General features: G+C 36.6%; 1 protein-coding gene across 1 annotated transcript in view; it reads left to right on the top strand.

Moving 5' to 3' along the window:
* Window positions 1-23,213, top strand: part of ADAM7 (ADAM metallopeptidase domain 7) — a 66,794-nt gene that overhangs the window by 21,794 nt on the left and 21,787 nt on the right. Inside the window, exons 5-11 of the mRNA XM_025933038.2 lie at window positions 1,063-1,139; window positions 2,078-2,270; window positions 4,158-4,211; window positions 10,132-10,203; window positions 18,773-18,942; window positions 21,257-21,341; window positions 22,713-22,843. Coding sequence (XP_025788823.2) covers window positions 1,063-1,139; window positions 2,078-2,270; window positions 4,158-4,211; window positions 10,132-10,203; window positions 18,773-18,942; window positions 21,257-21,341; window positions 22,713-22,843 — 782 coding nt within the window. The remainder of the gene's footprint in view (window positions 1-1,062; window positions 1,140-2,077; window positions 2,271-4,157; window positions 4,212-10,131; window positions 10,204-18,772; window positions 18,943-21,256; window positions 21,342-22,712; window positions 22,844-23,213) is intronic.

Here is a 23,213-nt window from a genome sequence, read left to right as displayed (position 1 = left end):
TAATATTCCAGTGGATACAGGTTCTACTTTTACGGCCTTCCTTCCCTTTCCATGCCCTCTGTAGCCTTCTAACCAAAGATGACATTATTCCTTTTCACCAAAAGTATACTTTCTAAAAACTTATTTCCTGGTTAAGGCATGTGTCAATCATGGAATGTAAACCTTCAGGCAATCTTTGTAAAATAGAAATGGAAGAAAACTGGGCAACATGCTTTTATGCAGGGGGTGGCTGTTGGCCTAAGAGGGTCTGAGATCACATGGGGAGTGTCACTCATGGACAAAATGGAAAAGGTGATTACCTGATGGAACCATTACAGGCAGAGCACCACGTAGGGAGTGACAGGGATACCAACTTGACTGAAGCAAGGCCGCAGGAGGAAAGGGCTTGAGGGGACCTGGCTGGAGAGCGAAACCTAATTTTAGCAATCATCAACAACATTGGCATGGGGCGCTTGGGTGACTCGGTCCGTTAGGTGTCCAACTCTTGATTTTGACTCAGGTCATAATCTCACAATTTTGTGAGTTTGAGCCCTGCATGGGTTCTGTGCTGATGGTGCAGAGCCTGCTTGAGATTCTCCCTCTTTCTCTACCCCTCCCCCACTCGCACCGTCTCTGTCTCTCTCAAAATAAATAAATGAACTTAAAAAAAATTTTTTTTTAAATTGGATTGATTTTAAAATCAGTTGATGGGGAAAAATTATAATAACAACATGAGAAGGGTAGTTTGGTAGACATTTTAGTGTGGATGAAAGGAGAAATACTTAAATGGAAAAGGGTCACATTTCTGAGACTGGATTCATCAACTAATACACTCCTAAATTTGTGAGGAAAGAATCCACATCCTGCTTCATACAAAGTAACGATGCAATTACAATAAAAGGATTCTGAAGGAGTTCAAATTTTTCCAAATGACAGAGTGCAATGAGCGAATACATGAAGGAGCATAGGTGTAATTTGTGAGAAGGCAATGCTGATATATTGTGAACGTAAAATATGTGTAGAGTGATATTTATACAATATGAGCATATGTATTTATAACAATAGTCTCTTCATCTATTTTAGGATCACTGTTTTTACCAAGGATCCATCATACATGAATTTGATTCTTCTGCCAGTATCAGCACATGTAATGGTCTGAGGTATTCTATTTTGTTTATAAGTTTGCTTAAGGCATTTTCAGAGACATTTGCTTTTCATCTTTCAAACAACCTTATAAATAGAAAAAAATCATGGGAAAAAGCTACTGCATATTTTCAGCATGAGTAGCCCTTCTAGCCCACCACTGATGTCCATTTCTGACAAAAAGATGTCTAATGCACAGCCCTAAGCAAGACAAATTTTTTGTCAAGGGATTCAGAGACTGCTGGGAATAATCTAGCCTGTCCTCTCATGTCAGAGACACTGAAATCAGAGACTAGCCTCTGAACATTCAATTTGCTGGTGATAGATCTCTATGGAAAAACCAGGTCTCCTGACTTTTAGGCCTGTGAATTCCCACCACAACACACTTCACGGCTTTTTGCTCTCCAGGAGTTTAGAGTCTTTAGAAATCAAAAAAGCCAGAAGTATAGTCTGTATCAGTTCCTTATAGATCTTGGGCTCAAGGATTAAAGAGGAAATGTGAGGTAGCAGGGCAGGAGAACAAGACATTTCCGCCTTCATTTATGAGTACTTTACTTAAGTAGATCCCAATATATTCAAGAATAAAGACTCTTTTAATGACAAAATTGCCATGTAATAGTATTTGTGCCTCCATATAGTTACTCTACAATTAAAGCATGATGGACATAAAAATTCACAAAATATTTGTGAGAACTCTGAGATTTCAAAGTAGAGATTGGGCTGAAAATCTAGAGGAGCGGATTCTTACGCATGTTACTGATTCAAAGGCCACATATCACCTCACCTTTTTATCACTCAGAATACGTGTGCAGCCACATGCTCATGAGGCCTTGGTCTTATAGTTTCCTTTCTTAGCTAGGCAAAGTCAATAAAATGGAACAGAGAAATATGGTGAGAAATAAAGTAGTAAAATGGTATAGATCTTGAACATACATCGTATTTCCATTTTCTGTAGGGGATTCTTCAGGGTATATAACCAAAGGTACCTCATCGAACCAGTGAAATATTCAGATGAGGGACAACATTTTGTGTTCAGATATAATCCAAAGGCACAGTTCGCTGCCAATTATTCTTGTACGGAACTCAATTTTACCAGGACAACTGATCCGAAGGATGCTATTAAAATCGTGGAAGACCTCAAAACAGAAGTAAGTGCCTTTTTGAAAAAATCATCTTAATGTCAGGATAAGCCCCTTTTATTTCCTTTCTGATCTCAAAGGAGAGAAACAAGCACAACTAGTGAAATATACATGCCACCTGAGTCTGACTCTTCGTTGTTTGAAATCTAAAATGTCAAACTTTTTATCAACATAGAAAATGTTCGTTACCTACAGCAAATCTCAGTTTGTCCCATCAATTTTAAGGAACGGGAATTTTTGCAACCCTACATGTGATTTATACCATCAGGGCTACAAGTGGTTGGAAAGAATGAAATTTGCAATGTCGTAAAACCTCTATGAGCTATTGTTTCCCCTTGTCGTCACTGCCATCAATTTGTTGGGAGAGGGGGATTTGCTGATGATAAGTCAAGGTCTGCCCCTTGACTTATTCTAATTATTAATTAGACATCATCATCAGGCCAAATATTCTAATTATTAATTATTAAGGACAATTAAGAGTAATCTCAAGTTCAATTTCTGGCAGATGATTGCGCTATGAGAGTCCTATGTGTTTTAGGCTTTCTTGTATGACTAGTTCATATCACCTCAAATCCTCATGAGGCGTTAGCCTTTAAAGATCCATGAGTGCCCATCTGCTTCGCATATCCATGGTCCAGATTGTGTCTGAAACTTACTAGGTGCCTAACTGATGTTTTTGATGGACTCAATTAATAGATGATCACTTAAAAAAAAAAGTCCCCCCCAAAATGACTTAGTTAGATCTTTGAACAATACGCCTCTGGTTTATTACTCGGAGAATATGCATGTACCTCAATAGATGACATTGAAAGCTGAAGACAGAATTTTCTGGTATTATTGATTTATAAAAAATAAGGGTCTGTTATTAGCAACCTTTATACATTTCTTTGGAATTGAGACTACCACAAAGTAGGGGATTGAGAGACAGGAGAGGAGTAGAAGGAATACAGTCAGTCCTATTAGCCAGTCCCACGATTTGCTCTCCTCTCTTGATGAGTTGAGTCCTTTTTATATGAGCTATTTAGTAAGCATTTGCTTTATAAATGAAAAAAAAAGTTAAAAACTGCATTCATGATTCTTTATTTATAATTCTTCTATTTATTTATTTAGAGTATAGCTGACAATGTTACATCAGTCCCAGGTGTACAACCTAGTGATTGAACATCTCCATACATCATGCTACACTCACCACAGGTGTTGCTACCCTCTGTCACCATGCAACGATACCGCAATGCCATTGACTATATTCCCTATGCTGTGCCTTTTATTCCATGACTTATTCATTCCATAACTGGAAGCCTGTGTCTTCCACGCCCCTTCACCTATTTTGCCTCCTATACCCTCCTTCCCTATGACAACCATCAGTTTGTTCTCTGTATTTATAGGTCTGATTCTGGTTTAACTTGTTCGTTTATTCATTTATTTTGAATTTTAGATTCCACACCTAAGTGAAATGTTATTTGTCTTCCTCAGTCTGACTTATTTCACTTAGCATAATACCTTCTGGATTGATTCATACCCTTGCAAATGGCAAGATCGTATCCTTTCTTATGGTTGCATAATATCAGTGTGTGCGTGTGTGTGTTCGTGTGTGTGTGTCACATCTTCTTTACCCTTTCATCTACCAATAGCCACTTAGGATGCTTCCATATCTTGGCCATTGTAAATAATGCTGCAATAAATACAACTAATTTTACCTGAAAGATGATCTGATGTAAAGGGCCACATGTTTTAATAATATATGGGGCTTTCTTTAGATAAATTCCTGGAATTATTAGTTATACTCCTCTTCCTCACCTTCCTGTATCAATAATACTAACATTTCTTACCATGAAAATTTTAACGTAAAATGAGAAACATTGACCATACTCTATTAAATTTTTCATAAATTTCCAGAACACCCATAAAGAAAAGTATGTGGAACTGTTCATTGTTGCTGATGATAACGTGGTAAGTTTTCAAATGAATATTTGCTCCTCATTCATACTTATAAAACTATAGTGATCCTAAAAAAGAGAAAAAAATATTTTAATCGGAATTCCATTTTGGGCTCAATGTTGTTTTTAGCTTCCCCAAACAGATTTATATAAGAGATGATAAGGTCCTTTGGCAGTATAGAAGACTAAGCCGAAATAGAATTCTCCTCCTTTTACTGAGCATATGGAAATGGTGAACAACATACACAAAATTGAAAAAATGTGCACAATCTATAGTTGAGCTCAGAAGAAAACACAGAAAATCTCCAAGTCCTAAAAATGAGAAGAGAATCTCTTGTCAGAGCAGTAAGTAAAATTCACAGGCTTGGTGACATGTAGTATATAGAATGTATTGAATAATGCCCAGAGCCATGATGAGCTGCCCCATCTCTGAAAAGGGAACCGGAGAATGTCTCCCTACTGAAACTGCAAAGAGAAAAGGAATGTTCTGTTTGTTTGTAGCAATAGGAAGGGGATATATTATGCACAGGAAAGCAAAAATGTTAAACACGTGTCATATAATGATATGGAGCGTGATATATTTTTCTTTAGATACAGAAATGCCAAGCAAAGCTTTTAATGTAAAACTTGATTAGAAACTTGATAAACTGTTACAGCTCAAGTCAAAAATGTTCTATGAAGACATTTTCATAATCTAAGATGAAACTAATCACATGAGGAAGAGTCAACTAACACAATGGGAAGGAGAATAGGCTCTCCAAGAACTGTAAACCAGCCACTGATATTTCAGATTATATACCTAACAATAGAGTCAAAAAAGATGTGCAACAAAAAATAACAGAGTTACAGGCAGAGTAAGTTTTTTTTCAGTTCCCCTCTATCAGGAAATTTTAGGTAAAGTAGGAAAAGATTCAACACAAGTAGAAAAGATCTGAGTCACATAAATATCGTTTTGATATAATCAATTGGTAGAATCTCCAAAACACACAAAATAAACAATCTATAATCTTTTCAAATGCAAACAAAATACTTCCAAAAATTAAACTGGTATTTGACCACAAAGAAAGTAAAAAGAAATAGAAAAAAAAATAGATATAGGGGCGCCTGGGTGGCTCAGTCGGTTAAGCGTCCGACTTCGGCTCAGGTCATGATCTCACAGTTCGTGAGTTCGAGCCCCGCGTCGGGCTCTGTGCTGACAGCTCAGAGCCTGGAGCCTGTTTCAGATTCTGTGTCTCCCTCTCTCTCTTTGACCCTCCCCCGTTCATGCTCTGTCTCTCTCTGTCTCAAAAGTAAATAAATGTTAAAAAAAAATTTAAAAAAAAAAGAAAAAGAAAAAATAGATATATAATAAAGAGCACCCTTTTGTTTTTAAACCACAACCAAATTGGAAGTTATAACAAAAATTGATACATTAAGCCACTAAATGATCATTGGTTTGGAAACTAAAGCAAAACACATTTCCAAATATTAACTGACTGAAGAAGTCAAATCTGAAATTATGAAACATGTATAACAGCAAAAAGAAAAGACTGGTATAGAGAAAACTTTAGATGCAAGAGGCGTAGCAGTATTTGGAAGGATATTTGTAGTCTTAGACATTTCTATGAAAGAGAAAGAAAAATTTAATGAACTAAGAGTCTAACTGGAAAAGTTATAAAATGAAGCAGAATAAATCAAAAAAGGATAGAAAGGAGAAAAAATCTTAATAATGCATGAAATTAATAAAAGACATGAGTCAATGGGGCGCCTGGGTGGCGCAGTCGGTTAAGCGTCCGACTTCAGCCAGGTCACGATCTCGCGGTCCGTGAGTTCGAGCCCCGCGTCGGGCTCTGGGCTGATGGCTCAGAGCCTGGAGCCTGTTTCCGACTCTGTGTCTCCCTCTCTCTCTGCCCCTCCCCCGTTCATGCTCTGTCTCTCTCTGTCCCAAAAAAAATAAAATAAACATTGAAAAAAAAAAATTAAAAAAAAAAAAAAAAAAGACATGAGTCAAAAAGAAGCAATTGGTAGGTCAACAAAGCCAAATGCTCATTCCTCGAATAGATTGGTAAAATAGAGAAATCTCTGACAACAATTATTAAGAAAAAAAATAAAAGTACAAATAAAATCAGAAGTAAAAGGAAGCATAACTGTAAATATAGGACAGGTTACACGTCAATAAAAAATATACCCACAACCTGTGCCAATACAGTTATGAGCAGAAGCATGCAGTAAAATGTTACCAAGCTGACTTGGAAAGAAATAGTAAACCCGAAAAAGATTGTAATGAATTTTAAAAATTAAATAAGCAGTCCACAGTCTCTCAACAAATGAAGACACTAGGCTCACATCCATTTAAACACAAATTTTGCCGAAATTTGCTTTAACAGATAATATCTCTTACAAACAAATTTGAAGAATAAGCAAAAGGAAAAATTCTTCGCACATGTTATACAGTTATTAAACCTTTCGCATTAGATATCCACTGCTGTGTAACAAACAACCCCAAGCTTAGTGTGGTTCGCTTGTATAGCAGTTCCACTGAGCTAGCTGGCTGGTGTAAAAATGGCTTCAGACACTTGACTGATATGTAGTACAAATATCAGTTGGCCACGTAAGCAGTAGGCTCGCCTGTGCTTCTCATATGATAGCTGGGCATCAAAATATCAAGAAAGATTCCAGGCTTCGGTATGTAAGACTTTTTAAGCTCCTGCTTGTACTGCAATTATTAATTAATGTCTCCTTAGCCAAACTAAGCCATAGAGTCAAGCCTAGAATCGATGTTGGAGGGAAATACACAAGGGTGTGGATATCTGGAAGAGGGATTTCTTAAGGATCATTACTGGAACGATCTATGATGACTTTGATAACAAATCCAGACAGGAAAGTAAAATTGTAAGACGATTTCACTTACCAAAACAACTGCAAAATCCTAAAAAAATAGTTGCAAACCCAGTCCTTGCACAGATCCAAAGAAAGTTTACATGGCAATGGTTTTTCCCAGGAATGAAATCATCTCAAATATTTCTGGTAAAACTCTTAGCAAGTAAAAGATGGAAGAAAATAAAGAACATTTACCGAAATCGTTCTATCCTGTATAAATATTAAACTTAAACTGTAATGTTGGAGATTTTTTCCTCCAAAAGTGAGAATAAGATACATTTATTTTCACTGTCAATAAATTTTATTTTAACATATTCACTGAAATTTTTAGTCACCATAATAAAACAAAATAAATGGGATCTATGTTAGTTTAAAAGAAAGACACAACATTATTGCATATTTTTAAAAATGAGGAGAAACTACAATTGTCAATTTTATAAAAAAAAAGAAGTTGGTAAGTTTTGGGCACTAGATAGGCTTACTTTAACATGTTTATGAGAACATGTGAACTCACTTTTAAAAGAGTGCTAAAATAATTTCTTTGCTCTTAACAATACGTTATTAGTAAAAAGTAAGAACAATTTATTAAATTTAATATTTTACCCCAGGTACCAGGCAAATATTTGCTTGATATGATTTAGGGGCATTAAACTGGGCATAACTCTCACATAGGCTGCTTTAATATTGTCTTTAAATATTTAAGGTTTTTTTTTTTAAATTTTTTTTTTTAACGTTTATTTATTTTTGAGACAGAGAGAGACAGAGCATGAATGGGGGAGGGTCAGAGAGAGGGAGACACAGAATCTGAAACAGGCTCCAGGCTCTGAGCGGTCAGCACAGAGCCCGACGCGGGGCTCGAACTCACGGAGTGTGAGATCGTGACCTGAGCCAAAGTCGGCCGCTTAACCGACTGAGCCACCCAGGCGCCCCAAATATTTAAGTTTTTTTAAAGAGAAGCTCCTATAGTAAATCATTCATTTTCATTTAACAAATAGTTAATGAGCATCTAATATGCTAGATGCAGAGTGTTGGATGTATATATTTATAATTATATGAGTAATATATTCATACATACATACATGTATATGTTAGCTGAGTATAGAGGGCAACAGCAAGAACAATGTAGAGTTATTGTATTCTGGTAAGACAGAATAGAAAAACAAAGGCAGCTGTTGGAAAACATGTTGAGGAGTTTACATATCTTGAAGATGATGTGATGAATTTTAAGCAGGTGAGTAAGGATATGGATGTATACAACCAGACACAGCAAGTTGAAAGGATAAGCAGAACACAGGTGTCTAGATACTGGGGAAGACTAACCATTAATAAAGCCTTGGCAATAAGGATGCAAAGACTCTGTACGCATTTGTCTTCCTTACCCCCATCGGTGGAAGTCACTGATTGATAAAGTACCCTATCCCAATGATCTCTAAGATACTCTTAGAATCCTTCTTTCTTGGGGGTTCTGGGTGACTCGGTCAGTTAAGTGTCTGACTCTTGGTTTGGGCTAAGGTCGTGATCTCATGGTTCATGAGTTTGAGCCCCACATCAGGCTTTGTGCTGACAACACGGAGCCTCCTTGGGAGTGTCTCTCTCTCTCTTTCTCTCTCTCTCCCTCACCTCCCCTGTTCACTCTCTTTGTCACTCTCTCAAAATAAATGATTAACATTTAAAAAAATAGAAAGATTTAAAAAAAATTTTAAGTGTATTTATTTATTTTGTGAGAGAACGTGAAAGCATCAGCTGGGGGTGGGCAGAGGGAGAGGGAGAGAGAGAATCCCAAGCAGACTCCATGCTGTCTGCCCACAGTCCGACTCAGTGTTTGATCTCATGAACCTTGAGATCACGACCCGAGCCAAAATCAAGAGTCCAACACTTAGCCAACTGAGCCACCCAGGTACCCCAGTCTCAGGATCTTTCTTAACTGTATTTTAGGCAAGCTCTAACTGGTCACCGAGAATTCTGGTGTGAAACCATATTTGCCATCCAGAATTTAAGGGAATGGTGGAAAAAAGGAAGCTCTGTACAATGAAACACTAGGAGTGATAGGGTATTGGACACAAAGGTGATAAGAAATTTCTTGAAAGATAAAATGGTCAATATTAAAGGTAGAGGAGATGACTAGGAAGATGAGGAAAAGGTGCTCAATGGACTGGATAAGCAGGAGGACATTTATATGCCTGTCAAGAATAGTTTCTGTGGAATAGAGGCAGTTAAACTAATGAGTATGGGTTGAGGGATGAATGAGAGATAAGTGAAGAGAGTCTAACGTTATATCTTTGAGGTATTTAGGTATGTGAGACAACAGGAGAGCAATGGAATAGTAAATAGAGGATATTTGTAGGATTCAGAAAAGCCATATTTCTTTTTATTCTTATTATGAAACAAGCTTGATCATTTGCATTTATCCCTACAGGATACTTTTGTTATTATAAAGTATATTTTATCAGGTCTCAGTCGATAATGCCAACAACAAGGTCCACAAATGGGGAGTCCATTTCTCAGAAAGGAACAAAACACAGAATAGGCTGGAGCAGGAAGGTCCGCTTTGTTTTCTCAGCCTTTCCCTGGAGAGAAGGGGTGTCACAGTTTCCTGCCCCTCTCCATCACATCTCTGGCTGCAGGGTGGTCTTTGATTACATTCCGTAGTTTGTTACTACCATGGATACGGAAGGGCTGATAAAGTTTCTGGGTTTTTTTGCAATATAAGGATTTCTGTGACACTTTAATAAGTTTTGCTTCATCAGCATGATAAATATGGACTCTAAAGAACACTTATCAGTTGGTTTAATAAATCAACGTAATGCAATATGTTGTGATGTGAAAAGGGAACGAGGTTATGAAGAAAATCTTAAAAGTAGTGCTAAGCTGAAGCATGTCTTTAGAAACTGCTGTATGTAGTGATTTCATATCAAAAATGGAATTCTGCATAAATTGCCACGATTTTTAGCTGACCAGAAAGAATACCAATAAGTTTCCCCCCAACCCTGGAAATATCTCACAGTAGGTAAAGTATTTTGTTGAGTTTATATCATCTGTTATTAATGAATGTTGATCTGATGTTTTATTTCCAGTGTCGCAGGAATAATCATCCTCACAGTAAAATAAGGAATCGAATTTGGGGAATGGTCAATTTTGTCAACATGGTAAGATCTGATAACGTTTGAATCAATCTAAGAATACAAATGGAAAATACCTTTTAGGGTAGATATCTCCTGGGTTTTGTGGTAAGCTCAGTATTGAGAAGGCCCAAAACACAGAAATTCACTGCATAGACTAATGAACCAAAATCCATTGAAAACTGTAAGGCAATAAAGGAAACACAGCTCTGAGATTTTGGGTTTTGAAGTGAATGACATTTAACATCTAAATAAATTTCAAATATTGGTTAGTAACCACAAAATTTATAAAGCAACATATAAAGACTTGAAAACTCATCATGCATAAATCAAATCCATTAATACATTTAAAATCACTGTTCCAGAACCTAGCGCTGTTGGAGACCTTGTCCCCGCTTCACCCACCTTGTCCCCGCTTCACCCTCAACTTCAGGCCTTTGTTAAGAGCCAGAGCTGAAAGGTCTGCACTCACAATTCTTATCTCTCCTTCAGTAGTAATCTGTTTTTGTTTGTTAATTCGGTGATCTCTAGCCTGGTTAGGGGACCCAGAGAGTTTTGTTACCCTGATCTATCCTGTTTTAGGAAAGCTCTGCCCATGGGGTCTTTGGGTAGATTATTCTCATCATTTATGTTCTTCCTTCACTGGTAGGAGACCTAGAAGGCTCTGGCCTTAGGACAGCTTCCTGTCTGTCCTCCAGGGGCAGAAGGTTTTTGTTTGTTTGTTTTTCTGGTTTTTCTTTTCCCTTCTTTCAGTAACAATAGGCTTTCACTTGAGTTCTGGGAGAATAAAAAAAAAAATGCCCCACCCTCAGCAATCGATATGCCATCCAGACAGATCATCAATAAAGACTGGATTTGAACAACACTATAGACCAAATGAAACCAACAGGTATATGCAGAATTTTTCACCCAAGAGCAACAGAATGCACCATTTCTTTTCCAGAGCAGAAGAGACATTTCATGATATATATTATAGAGTAGGCCACAAAGCAAATCTCAACAAATTCAAGAAGATGGAAATGATATCAACTATCTTTTCCTGCCACAGTGGTATGAAACTAAAAAAGCAACGCCAGCCAGATTAATGGAAAATTTATAAATATGCAGAAATTTAAGAGCACATTCCTGAACAACAAGTGGACCAACGGATAAATGAAAGGCATAAGAAAAAAATCTTGGTACAAAAAATGAAAACAAAACCTACCAAAACGTATGGGATGCAACAAAAGGAGCTCTGGGAGGAAAGTTTATAGCTATAAATGCAAACATATCAATTAAAAAGAAAATTTCAATAAACAACTAACATTCTGCCTTAAGGAACTGCAAAAAGAGCAAACTAAGCCCGTAGTGAGCACGAGGAAAGAAGGGACAATGAGATAAGAACAGGAAAAATATTTTTTTCTGAAGGTCACACAGCAGCTTAGTGCTTTTGTTTTTCTGGAGAGCAAGAGTCTGGTAGGTTTAAAGATGTTCCCAAGTCAGCAGTTTCTCTCATCCTTCAAGCCTATCCCACCAGAGGAGGGGACCTCCAAGTCTCCCATTCTGCCCTCCATGGTTTCATGGGCATGCAGAGGAGGCCCGTGGAGAAGATTCTGAGCATAGGTGTGAGATTCCTTATGCCTGTGTCTCTCAGAGGGTCCTACACTCATTCTATCACATACTTGCCCTTTAGCAATTCCTTAAAAATGTCTGGTAAATTCTTCTTATGTCTTGTATGGCGCTCAGCATGCTCTGCTGCTGGGAGATACTCCAGTACCATTTCTGCCTTAAAGAAGCAATCTTTCCCGAGATTTCAGGCATCATCTTACTTGCCCTGTTACCTCAGCTAACTTACCGTCCGATCTGATATGACTTTGTAGATTCTCTGGCTTTTTCTTTCTGTCAGGGTAGAAGCGATATTATTTCCAGTTTTGTACATCGGAGCCAGAAGTAGATATTCTCTGAGCTTTAAGCCTATTTCTATGGCTATTAAAAACCCTCCCCATATTTTTCTAAAAGGGAGGAACAATGTGGTGTGAAATAGTTATATCTCATAGTCACCTATGGTTTTTTTTCCTGTTTCTTTTTATTGATTGATTTTCTCCCTTTTCTCCATATCCATACAAGCATCTGTTGATGGCCATTCTAACAAGCATGAGATCATACCTCATCATGATTTTAATTTGCATTATCCTAATGCCTAGTGATGTTGAACATCTTTTCATGTACTTATTGGCCTTTCATGCATCTTTTTTGAAAAACAGGTCTGTTTAGGTACTTTGCCCATTTTTGAATTAGGTTATTTGTATTTTTTTTTGCTATTGAGTTGATGGGTTGTTTAGGTGTGTTGGATATTAACCCCTTATCAGATATATGGCTTGTAAATATGTTTTCCCATTCCATCTTTTCACTTTTTTAATGGACTCTTTTGCTGTGTAGAAGCTTTGAGATGCAGTCCCATTTCTTATTTCTTATTTTATTGCTTGTGCTTTTAGGCGTCATATCCAAAAAATCATTACCAAGATCCATGTTAAGGAGCTTTAGTTTTGTTTTCTTCTAGGATCTTCATAGTAAGACTCAACATGTAAGTCTTTAATCCACTTTGAATTCATTTTTGTGAATGGCATAAGCTACTGGTTCATCTTCATTCATTTATTTACATGTGAATACCCAACATCTCAGCGTCATACATTGAAGAGATAATGTTTTGTCCACTGAGTGTTCTTGGCTTCCTTGTCAAATATTAGGTGACTGTATATGCCTCGGTTCATTTCTGGGGTCTTGATTCTGTTCCATTGGACTATTTGTCTCTTTATATGCTAGTCCCATACTGTTTTGATGACTTTAGATTTACATAAAACTTAACATCAGGAAGTGTGATGCTCCTGCTTTGTCTCTCTCAGGATTTTTTTTTTTCTTGGCTATTTGGGTGTTTTGTGGTTCTATATAAACTTTAGGAGTTTGTTTTCTACTTTCATAAAAACTGTCATTGGAATCTTGATAGGGATTGCATTGACTATATAGATGGCTTTCAGTAGTATTTGCATTTTAACATTATTAATTCTTCCACTCAATGGACAGAGGATACCTTTGCATTTATTTGTGTCTTCTTTGATTTATTTTATCAACTTATAATTTTCAGCATACAAATCTTTCAGCTCCTTAGTTAACTTTATTCCTAAGTATTTTATTATTTTTGACGTTCGTGTATGTGGGGGATGAATATTTTTATTTCTCTTCAGAAATTTCCCTGTTATTGTCTAGAAATGCTACCAAATGTCTGCCTGCTAATTTTGTATCCTGCAACTGTACTGAATTCATTGAGTAGATCTTAACAATTTTGGGTTGTCTTTGGGATTTTTCTATAGATAAAATCATGGCTGCAAATAGAGACAATGTTACTTTCCTTACCAATTCTGATACCCTTGTTTCTTTTTATTGTCTGATTGCTGTAGCTAGAACTTCCAGTACTATGTTGAATAGGGTTGCTAAGAGTGGGTACTGGTTTTGTACTTGATCTTAGAAGAAAAGCTTTTTCACCATTGAGCATGATGTTAGCTGTGCGCTTGTCATGTATGGCTTTGCTTATGTTGAGATATGTTCCACCTATGCCTAATTTGTTAAGAGGTTTTTTAAATAATGAATAAAATGTTGAATTTTGTCAAGTTGAGATACGATTCTTATGATTCTTTTCTTTTGTGTTATTAATGTAATATGTCACATTCATTGATTTATTTGAATGACCCTTGCATCCCAGGGTAAATTCCACTTGACCATGTGAATGATCCTCTTAATGTGCTGCTGAATTCAATTTGGTGGTATTTTATTGAGATTTTTTTTTACATTTATACTCATTAGCGATATTATTTGGGTATCAAGGTGATGTTGGCCTTGTGAAATGAGTTTGGAGTGTTTCCTTCCCTTTGAGTTTTTTCTTTTTCTTTTTGGAAGAGTTTGAGAATTATTGGTATTCATTCTTTAAATGTTTGGTATATTTACACTATCTGGTCCTGGGGTTCATTAGGATAGTTTTGATTATTATTTCAATATCCATACTAGTAATTGGTCTATTCAGAGTTTCTATTTCTGTTGACTTGGTCTTCCAATTTTTTGCTTTTCTCCTAGGTGTCATGTTTCTTGTCATATAGTTGTTCATAGCAGCCTCTTGTCCTTTACATTTCTGTGATATCAGTTGTAATGCCCCCTTTTTCATTTATAATTTTGCTAGTTTAAGTCCTTTATGTTTTGCTTAGTCTAGCTAGGGTTTGTCCATTTTCTTCATCTTTTTAAAAAACTGACTCTTAGTTTGGTTAATCTTTTCCAATGTTTTCTGTTCTCTACTTCATTTATTTCTCCTATAATGTTTATCATTTCCTTTCTTCAGCTAAGTTTGGGCTCAGTTTTTATTGTTATTGTTTTGGTTTGGTGTTTTTTAAATATGTATAGTTCCTCAGTGTGTAGAGTTAGGTTGTTTATCTGAGATCTTTCTTACCTCTTAATGTAGGCATTTATGGCTACGAACTTTCTTTTCTCTTAGAGCTGCTTTTGATGCATCCTGTAAGTTTTTCATGTTGTGTTTCCATTTTCATTTCTCTCAAGAAACTCTTGTTTCCCCTTTAGTTTCTCCTTTGATCCATTGATTGTGCAGGAGAGTGTGCTTAATTTTCATGTATTCATGAATTTCCAGTTTTCCTCTTGTTATTGGTTTCTAGTTCCATACCTTTATATTCAAAAAAGATACTTGGTATGATTTCTGTCTTCTTGAACTCACTAAGACTTGTTTTAAAACCTAATATATAGTCTATCACAAAAATATTCTATGTGCATATAAGAAGAATATGTATTCTGTTGTTGGATAGAATGTTCTATATATGTCTGTTAGGTCCATTAGGGCTAAAGCATTGTTCAAATTCACTGTTGACTTATTGATTCTCTGTCTGATCTATCCATTGTTCAGTGTGGGGTATTAAAGGCCCAACTATAATTGCTTTACTCTTTATTTCTCCTTTTATTTCTGCTGGTTTTTCTTTGTATATTTGTTTTCTTTTTTTCAAGTTTTTTTTAATGTTTATTTTGAGAGAGAGAGAGAGAGAGAATGTGCACACAGCTGAAGAGGAGCAGAGAGACAGAGGGAGAGAGAGAATTCCAAGCAGGCTCTATGCCATCACCAAAAAGCCCAATATAGGGCTCGATCTCAAGAACCATGAGATCATGACCTGAGCCAAAATCAGGAGTCAGACACTTGACCAAATGAGCCACCCATGCACTCCATATATTTAGGTTTTCCAGTATTGGGTTTATATATATATATATATATATATATATATATATATATATATAGGGCTTATATATATATATAGTTATAGTTATATATACATAGTTATATATACATAGTTATATATATATATACATATATATATATATAGTTATATCTTCTTGATATATTGACCACTTTATTATTGATTAATGCCTTTAGTTTAAAATCTACTTTGGGGGCGCCTGGGTGGCGCAGTCGGTTAAGCGTCCGACTTCAGCCAGGTCACGATCTCGCGGTCCGTGAGTTCGAGCCCCGCGTCAGGCTCTGGCCTGATGGCTCAGAGCCTGGAGCCTGTTTCCGATTCTGTGTCTCCCTCTCTCTCTGCCCCTCCCCCATTCATGCTCTGTCTCTCTCTGTCCCAAAAATAAATAAAAACATTGAAAAAAAAAAAATTTAAAATCTACTTTGTTGGATATAAATATAGCTACCACTACTTGTCTTTCCTTCCTTCCTCTCTTTCTTTCTTTCTTTCTTTCTTTCTTTCTTTCTTTCTTTCTCCTTCTAGTTACCATTTGCTTGAAATGTCTTTTTCCATTCCTTCCCTCTTAGTCTGTGTGTGTCTGTAGGGCCAATGTGTCTTGTATGCTGTATATTGTTGTATTTTGCTTTTTTATCCATTCATCCACCCTATGTCTTTCAGATTGAAGAATTTAATTTGTTTACATTTAGAGTAATTATTGATAGGTAAGAACCTAGTATTGCCACTTTGTTTATTGTTTTCTGGTTGTTTTGTAGATCCATTTTTTCCCTATTTCTTATCCTACTGTCTTTTTTTGTGTTTTGATATCTTTAGTATCAGTACACTTTGACTTCTTTATTGTATTCCTTTGTATAATTGCCAGAAAAATTTCCCTTGAGGTTATCATGAGGTTTACGTAAGATATCAAACTTATCACATCCTGATTTTTTTTTTTTAATTTTTTTTTCAACGTTTATTTATTTTTGGGACAGAGCGAGACAGAGCATGAACGGGGGAGGGGCAGAGAGAGAGGGAGACACAGAATCGGAAACAGGCTCCAGGCTCTGAGCCATCAGCCCAGAGCCCGACGCGGGGCTCGAACTCACGGACCGCGAGATCGTGACCTGGCTGAAGTCGGACGCTTAACCGACTGCGCCACCCAGGCGCCCCAATCACATCCTGATTTAACCTGATAACAACTTAGAATTCATATACTTTGCACTTCTCCTTTTTCTCCTTACATGTTAGATTACTGCTGTGATAATTTAGATGGTTTTTAAATATTTTGTAACAAATAGCATTGTGCACATTGTACTTATGGGTTTTTTTGCTATGCTCATTCTTTTTAGCTTTTAAACTAGAGTCGTGAATTACATACCACTATTACAAGATTGCAGATTCTAACAATGACTATATACTTACCATTACAAATGAGATTTATCAACAGAAACTTTTTAGGCCAAGAGAGAATGTAATATCAAAATAACTGTCAACTAAAAATACTATGACTGGTAAAGCTGTCCTTCAGTAATGGAGAGATAAAAACTTTCTTGAACAAACAAAAGCTGAGGAAGAGAGCTCATTACCACCAGACCTGCCTTACAAAAAATGCTAAAGGGATTTCTTTGAGGGGAAGAAAAGGAATGCTAATTAAAATCATAAAAAAACATAAAACGATAACATTAATCTCTTACGTAACTAAGAGTCTCTTATGGTTTGCCTCTCTCTCTTTTTTCCTTTCCCCAGTGTTCACCTGTTTTGTTTCTTAACTTCTATATATGAATTAAATCATTGTATTTGTCTTTCTCTGACCGACTTACTTCACTTATCATAATACACTCTAACTCCATCCACATCATTGCAAATGGCAAGACTTCATTCTTTTTGATGGCTGAGTAACACTCCGTTATATACCATATCTTCTTTATCCATGAATATCACGCTTCGTAGTAACGATTGCATCCTCTACTAATTCTGTGAGCTCTCCATTCAGTTTCTTATTCATCCTTTCTTTCAATCTACTTTGTATTGGCTGCTATATACAGTTTTTGTCTCAAAATCCTCATAATGTGTACTTAAATTTATCTTCTTTTGTGATGACATCAAACTATCTGCCAGCTTAGAGTTTACAAAAGCAAATGGGAATAGGGGTGAGAAGGCTTATGGGCTACAGCTATTGGTGCCTGTTTTGAGCAATCTCCGGGTAAGATTCTCAGACTACTAAGTAGTTCCAAAAATCAAACAAAATATGGCAGCTAAGCTATTGGTCTTTGAAAGTCAATATCAACCTTCTAATCTGCCGTAGAACCAGCTAATGACTTAAATGGAGAGATAAATAATTTACATTTAGTCCTCAGTGTGTCACTGTTAGTGAATTCACGTAGGTCAGTTATAATCTCAGAGCCTTGGGCTGATGGCTCAGAGCCTGGAGCCTGTTTCCGATTCTGTGTCTCCCTCTCTCTCTGCCCCTCCCCCGTTCATGCTCTGTCTCTCTCTGTCCCAAAAATAAATAAACGTTGAAAAAAAAAATTAAAAAAAAAAATAATAATCTCAGAGCCTTAATAAATTATTTATTCTAGGCACATCTTGAGCCCAGTGTCTGTAAAGTTTATGACAGCTCAAAAGGAATCTGATTTATTTATTGTTTTTAATGTTTATCTTTTGAGAGAGAGCGAGAGAGAGAGTGTGTGCAAGTGGGAGAGGGGCAGAGAGAGAGAGCGAGACAGAATCCGAAGCAGGCTCCAGGCTCTGAGCTGTTAGCACAGAGCCCGATGTGGGGCTAGAACCTGCTAGCTGTGAGATCATGACCTGAGCTGAAGTCGGACGTTCAACCGACTGAGCCACCCAGAGGTGCCAAGGGAATATGATTTTTTAGTCAAATGTCTTTGTCGGTCATGATAATCCACCCAGGATTCTGGCCAATTTACTCTACATTCTGTTTCAATGTAACCATTTGTAAAATAAGGCCTGTGCTTTTTGTTGATGTACCTCACATATTTTGTTTTGTTTTGTTTTGTTTTGTTTTATAAAATGTTTATTAATTTTTGAGAAAGACAGAAACAGAGCATGAGTGGGGGAGGGGCACAAAGAGAGAGGGAGACCAAGATTCCGAAGCAGGCTCCAGGCTCTGAGCTGTCAGCACAGAGCCCGACTCAGGGTTCAAACCCACAAACCGCGAGATCATGACCTGAGCCGAAGTCGGACACTCAACTGACTGAGCCACCCAGGCACCCCTGTACCTCACATGTTAAAAGTACTTATTTTAATATAAAGGAATGTAGTAACGATGAAGGATCCTTCTGTAACTTGACTCTGTGAAAACTTACTTCCCCTTTGAACAGATTTATAAAACCATGGACATTCATGTGACATTGGTTGGCCTTGAAATGTGGACAAATGGAGATAAAATAGACATAGATTCAAATATGGAAAATACCTTATTGCGTTTTTCAAGTTGGCAAGAAATATTCCTTAAAAAAAGGAATAATTTTGATCACGTTCTGTTACTCAGGTATGTAAGTTCTCTATTTTCCTGCGTAACTTAGGTGGATTATAAAAAAAAGAAAATAAAACAAATGAACAGCAACCAAATATTTTTTAAAACAATTGACTTTTGCATAGTACACAGTGACAAAATGTTATGTCTAGCCATACGTAAAATTTCTAAGTGAACTTTTTCATATTCTTTCTTTCTCGTATTGGTTAATACTAGAAAGTAAACATATGATATATTTCCAATTCTGGGCAGGGTTGAAAATGTCATTAGGTAAGCAATGTACTTTTAGAATTGATTCACTTATCAACATCCAACACTAACTCCTTCCATGTTATGCCATTCCAATGCACCACCAAAACCAACCTTTCCGGTGGAAAGGAATATCCTCATTCCCTGGATATTTTCCCTCAACAGAGTGTCCCTATCCAGTGACTAGCCTCTCAAGAGCATCTCTTCTGCTGTTAAAGATGACAAATTACTAATCTATCACAGCGTTAGTATTCCTAAGTAAAGGTTGGGATTTACGTACAGTATTACATCATTCTTTAAAGCGGGGTGGGGGGCATTTTTATCATATTTTTGTAATTCAAAATTCCTATCACACTACTCAGCCTATAAGAAAATGATAAATAATTGTGGAGCCGAACTGATCTTCACCTTTGTTAACCATAGTCCTGTTATCCTAATTAAATTATGAAAACACACCTTTGGAGCAACAGAATCTTTCGGCAATTCTTCTGGTGCCCTTAAGGCTACTATGTATATAACCATGGTACCCACTTGACCCACTTCATTTTCCTATAATAGCAGTGCTTCTCCTAAGGTCTGTGGATGGCCAACAAATGTGCTTCCCGCCATCACATAAGTGTTAACTTTCAGTTTGAACTCAGAACAGTGAACCTTCCAAAGCCTATAGTTGGAGTCCAGCTCTTTGACAGATTGATGAGAGTGTAATGCACCTCCAAAATAATATCATTTCTGATTTTTATATCTGGAATGGCCCCCAGCACACATCTGCAGGGGGGTATAATTGTACCTGACTTGGACTCAGATATTAATGCATGAGTTTGCCCTAAAATTACAGAGGTTAAAGTAAAATATCACCATAACCTTTGTTGTGGGCAAGATTAATCTCTTTGCCTATTGCTTGGGCCTGTGTTTTAAAATAATAAATTAGTGTAGAAATATTTACATGGCTGTAAACGGAAAACTTTGCTTTCCTCAATGTCTCTTATCCTGAGCAGTAGCTTCTTACACCAATAGTACGTCTGCAAATACGGAGATGAGAAAAGTGCTACTGAATGTTTAACCGGACATCATATTTGAGACTTCTTATGTGTTGAGCTTCTTGGACGTCTTTTTGCCTATGTTCACAGAGAACCAGAAGGGATGAGACAATATATATGGCATTATCATGGTGTGACTTTTGTTCTTAAGTGACCTTGAGCAAAATCAGACTGTGCTCGCTCTGATGCTTTATTTCCATAGGTGGTGTTCTTCCAAGATCTCCAGATCTAGCAGGAGCAGAATTCTAAGTTCTTCCAAGATGTGTAGCCAAACACTGAGACCAAAATGTGCAACATTTCGAAAGCAAAGAAAGAAATAGAGCATATTTCTTTTTTGATCTTCTTGGTCAAAAAAGTTAAAGATTAAAGGTGGTCATCTAGCCTGACCACCTTCCTTGTATTTGAACCTTCTTAATTAAATTCCAAGTGTGGTCCTCCAGCTCATGACCACTGTCTTTAAAGTGGTTCAACTCTAAATGTTCTTGAAAGCATATCAGGTCTGGATTCCCTTAACATACACAACTACATCTGTCTTTTTAGGTAATCCAAGAATAGTTCACGTGACAACTGTTTAAAATATTTGATTATAGCTATCAAGTCCTCTATGAATTTCTATGGTCGATTGAAATTTTCTAAAAATTTTCAACTATAGCTAATTAATTAGTCATGGTGTTGAGTCTACTCACTGTGTTGTATTTTTCCCTCCAAACATTTTTTTAGCTTAATTGTTTGGTCTTTTAAGTGGTTTTAACCAAAGCTGAGTATAGAGTAAGCCATGTAAAATTGGACTCTCACCATATTATGTTTTTAGAAAGTACATTTTTTATGACTTCAACTTTAGACTGTACTGTTTCAATGCCTCTAATATACCACAGGTTTTAAATGAGCTTAATAACAACTAAGGTCATCCTCAATTCTAGAACTCTAGAACAAAAGGCACTTTTATGTGCAAAGGTACTAGCATCGTGAGGGTTTGTAGCAATTCAATCTTTGTGTTAAACTATGACCTCAGACTGAAGAGTGTATTTGCACCTTGTTTCCAGTGGGAAGTGGCTCTACACAAATGCACAAGGAATTTCTTATCCAGGGGGTATATGCCTGCCTTATTATTCCTCCAGTGTCGTTAAGGTAGGCTGTGTTTTATTGAAGTTATGTTACTTAATCAAAAAGTTTGAATTAAACTTTTGTAAATTTTCTGCGTCCTGCTGAAGAGAACACGCATGCATTCTGTCATATATTCCCACCAAGATATGTCATGATGAAACTCTTATGTTTCTTTGATCAAATCAGAAAATAATCTTTTATAAAAACTATAGATGAACAATGAAAGTAAACGAGTGTTCTTCAGAGCTTAAAAGAACACCACACACAAATGAACATACAAAAACTAAGAAAGCTTTTTGGCATATTAAATATAATGTGTCTTTATTTACAAGGACACATAAAGTGCACAAAACTTGATGGCTGAGTTAGCAAGTGATAATTGTTCTCGTGCTGAAAAGGAAGTGCATAAACCATTTAAAATAGCATAGCAAGACAACCTTGCAATTCATTTTCAGGAAGAATAAGGCCTTCAAACTGCTGACTCACCTATTTTATCTGCTATTTTTCCCAAGTCACTAAGCTTCTAGTAAATGGTGGCCAAGTAATCTTATTTCAGTCTTATTAAGACCTTGAAATTAAAACCTAGTACATGATCTCTTTCTTAAATGGATATTTTTATGATTATGCCTTGACTCCGGTATTTTAATAACACAAATTCTGCATAGTGGAGTCCGTCTAATCTAACACAGGCTGTCGCCACTCCAATTATGACATTGCAACTCGTCCAGAACACATTTTAAATTTCCAACAAGTGCAATGAGAGAGCCAAATTAGAGGAATTTTACCTTTACAGTAGCCTAATATCCCACTCCTTTCTGGAAATTAATTTTTTAGTCATTAACATAGAGGTAAAAACATGAAATAGAGCTAAAACACAGGTAACAATCAACCCTGCCTGGGATTTCAAATCACTGAATTTCTGGTTTTTTTCGTAGCAGAAACTTCCTCCGCAAGGATCACACAACATTGTTGTGCAGTGTAAGACTGTACTTTGAAAACATGAAGCTCGCATATTTATTTTTACCCTCTTTGAATATCTAGTATATAAAAGGCAAATCAATAATGCTTATTGTATTGTGTAGGACATTCGCTTATCGTTTTTAGCTATTTGTAAGAATGAGTTTATAGAAATCCAACAATGACTATTACTGTGCCACAAAAAAATGATTTCAAAATGTTAGTGTTAGTGACACTCAGAAGGTCGTTTGTCCAACATCATTATATAATTAATGGACCCGAGGGCAAGACAGGGAGATAACTAAGTCCGTGGCCTCTCCGATAAGTACTACTTAACCAGAAGCTAGAAACTGGGTCTCAACCAATAGTTCAAAACACTATGTCCTAGAGTGCATTATCTTATAGAAATTTCTGATGCACATCTTTTCTTGGCCTTAGGATTTTTTACCTGACCTAAATGTAGTCGCAAGCAGAATTGCACATCAGCTGGGGCATAGCCTTGGGATGAAGCATAATGATTACCCGTGTACTTGTACTTTTGAGAGATGCGTGATGGATCACGGTGGAAGGTGAGGCTCAAACCATGCAGAGAAGACATTTAGATATTTTGCGACTGGCTCTTGATTAGATCTCCATATCGTAGGGATATACTGTTATTATGTGAAAATTTTCCTAATATATTCCGTAAATTCTCTTACAAAACCAGCCGTGATAGGCTTCCCTTTGGGGTCTAAATCTTATCAGTTGGTAGTGTCTGTCCTAGTGATACAGTGAGAGAAAATTTAAAACTCCATCTGAGCACACTACAAAAGTATGCAATGATTAATTAGTAAATTGCACTAAGGTGCATAGGGGAGGGATACACTCAATGTGCCTCGTTTTATCTTTGTTAAAAACTCTAATTTCCTCCTTCAAATCTTTACTCACATGTTATTCTCA

The sequence above is a fragment of the Puma concolor genome, chromosome B1 (genome assembly GCF_028749965.1).
Source record: "Puma concolor isolate L17-30 chromosome B1, mPumCon1.1.hap2, whole genome shotgun sequence".
In the NCBI taxonomy this organism is placed as follows: domain Eukaryota; kingdom Metazoa; phylum Chordata; class Mammalia; order Carnivora; family Felidae; genus Puma; species Puma concolor.
The sequence above is the reverse complement of the archived record's forward strand: the minus strand, read 5'-3'. Positions and strand labels throughout refer to the sequence as shown.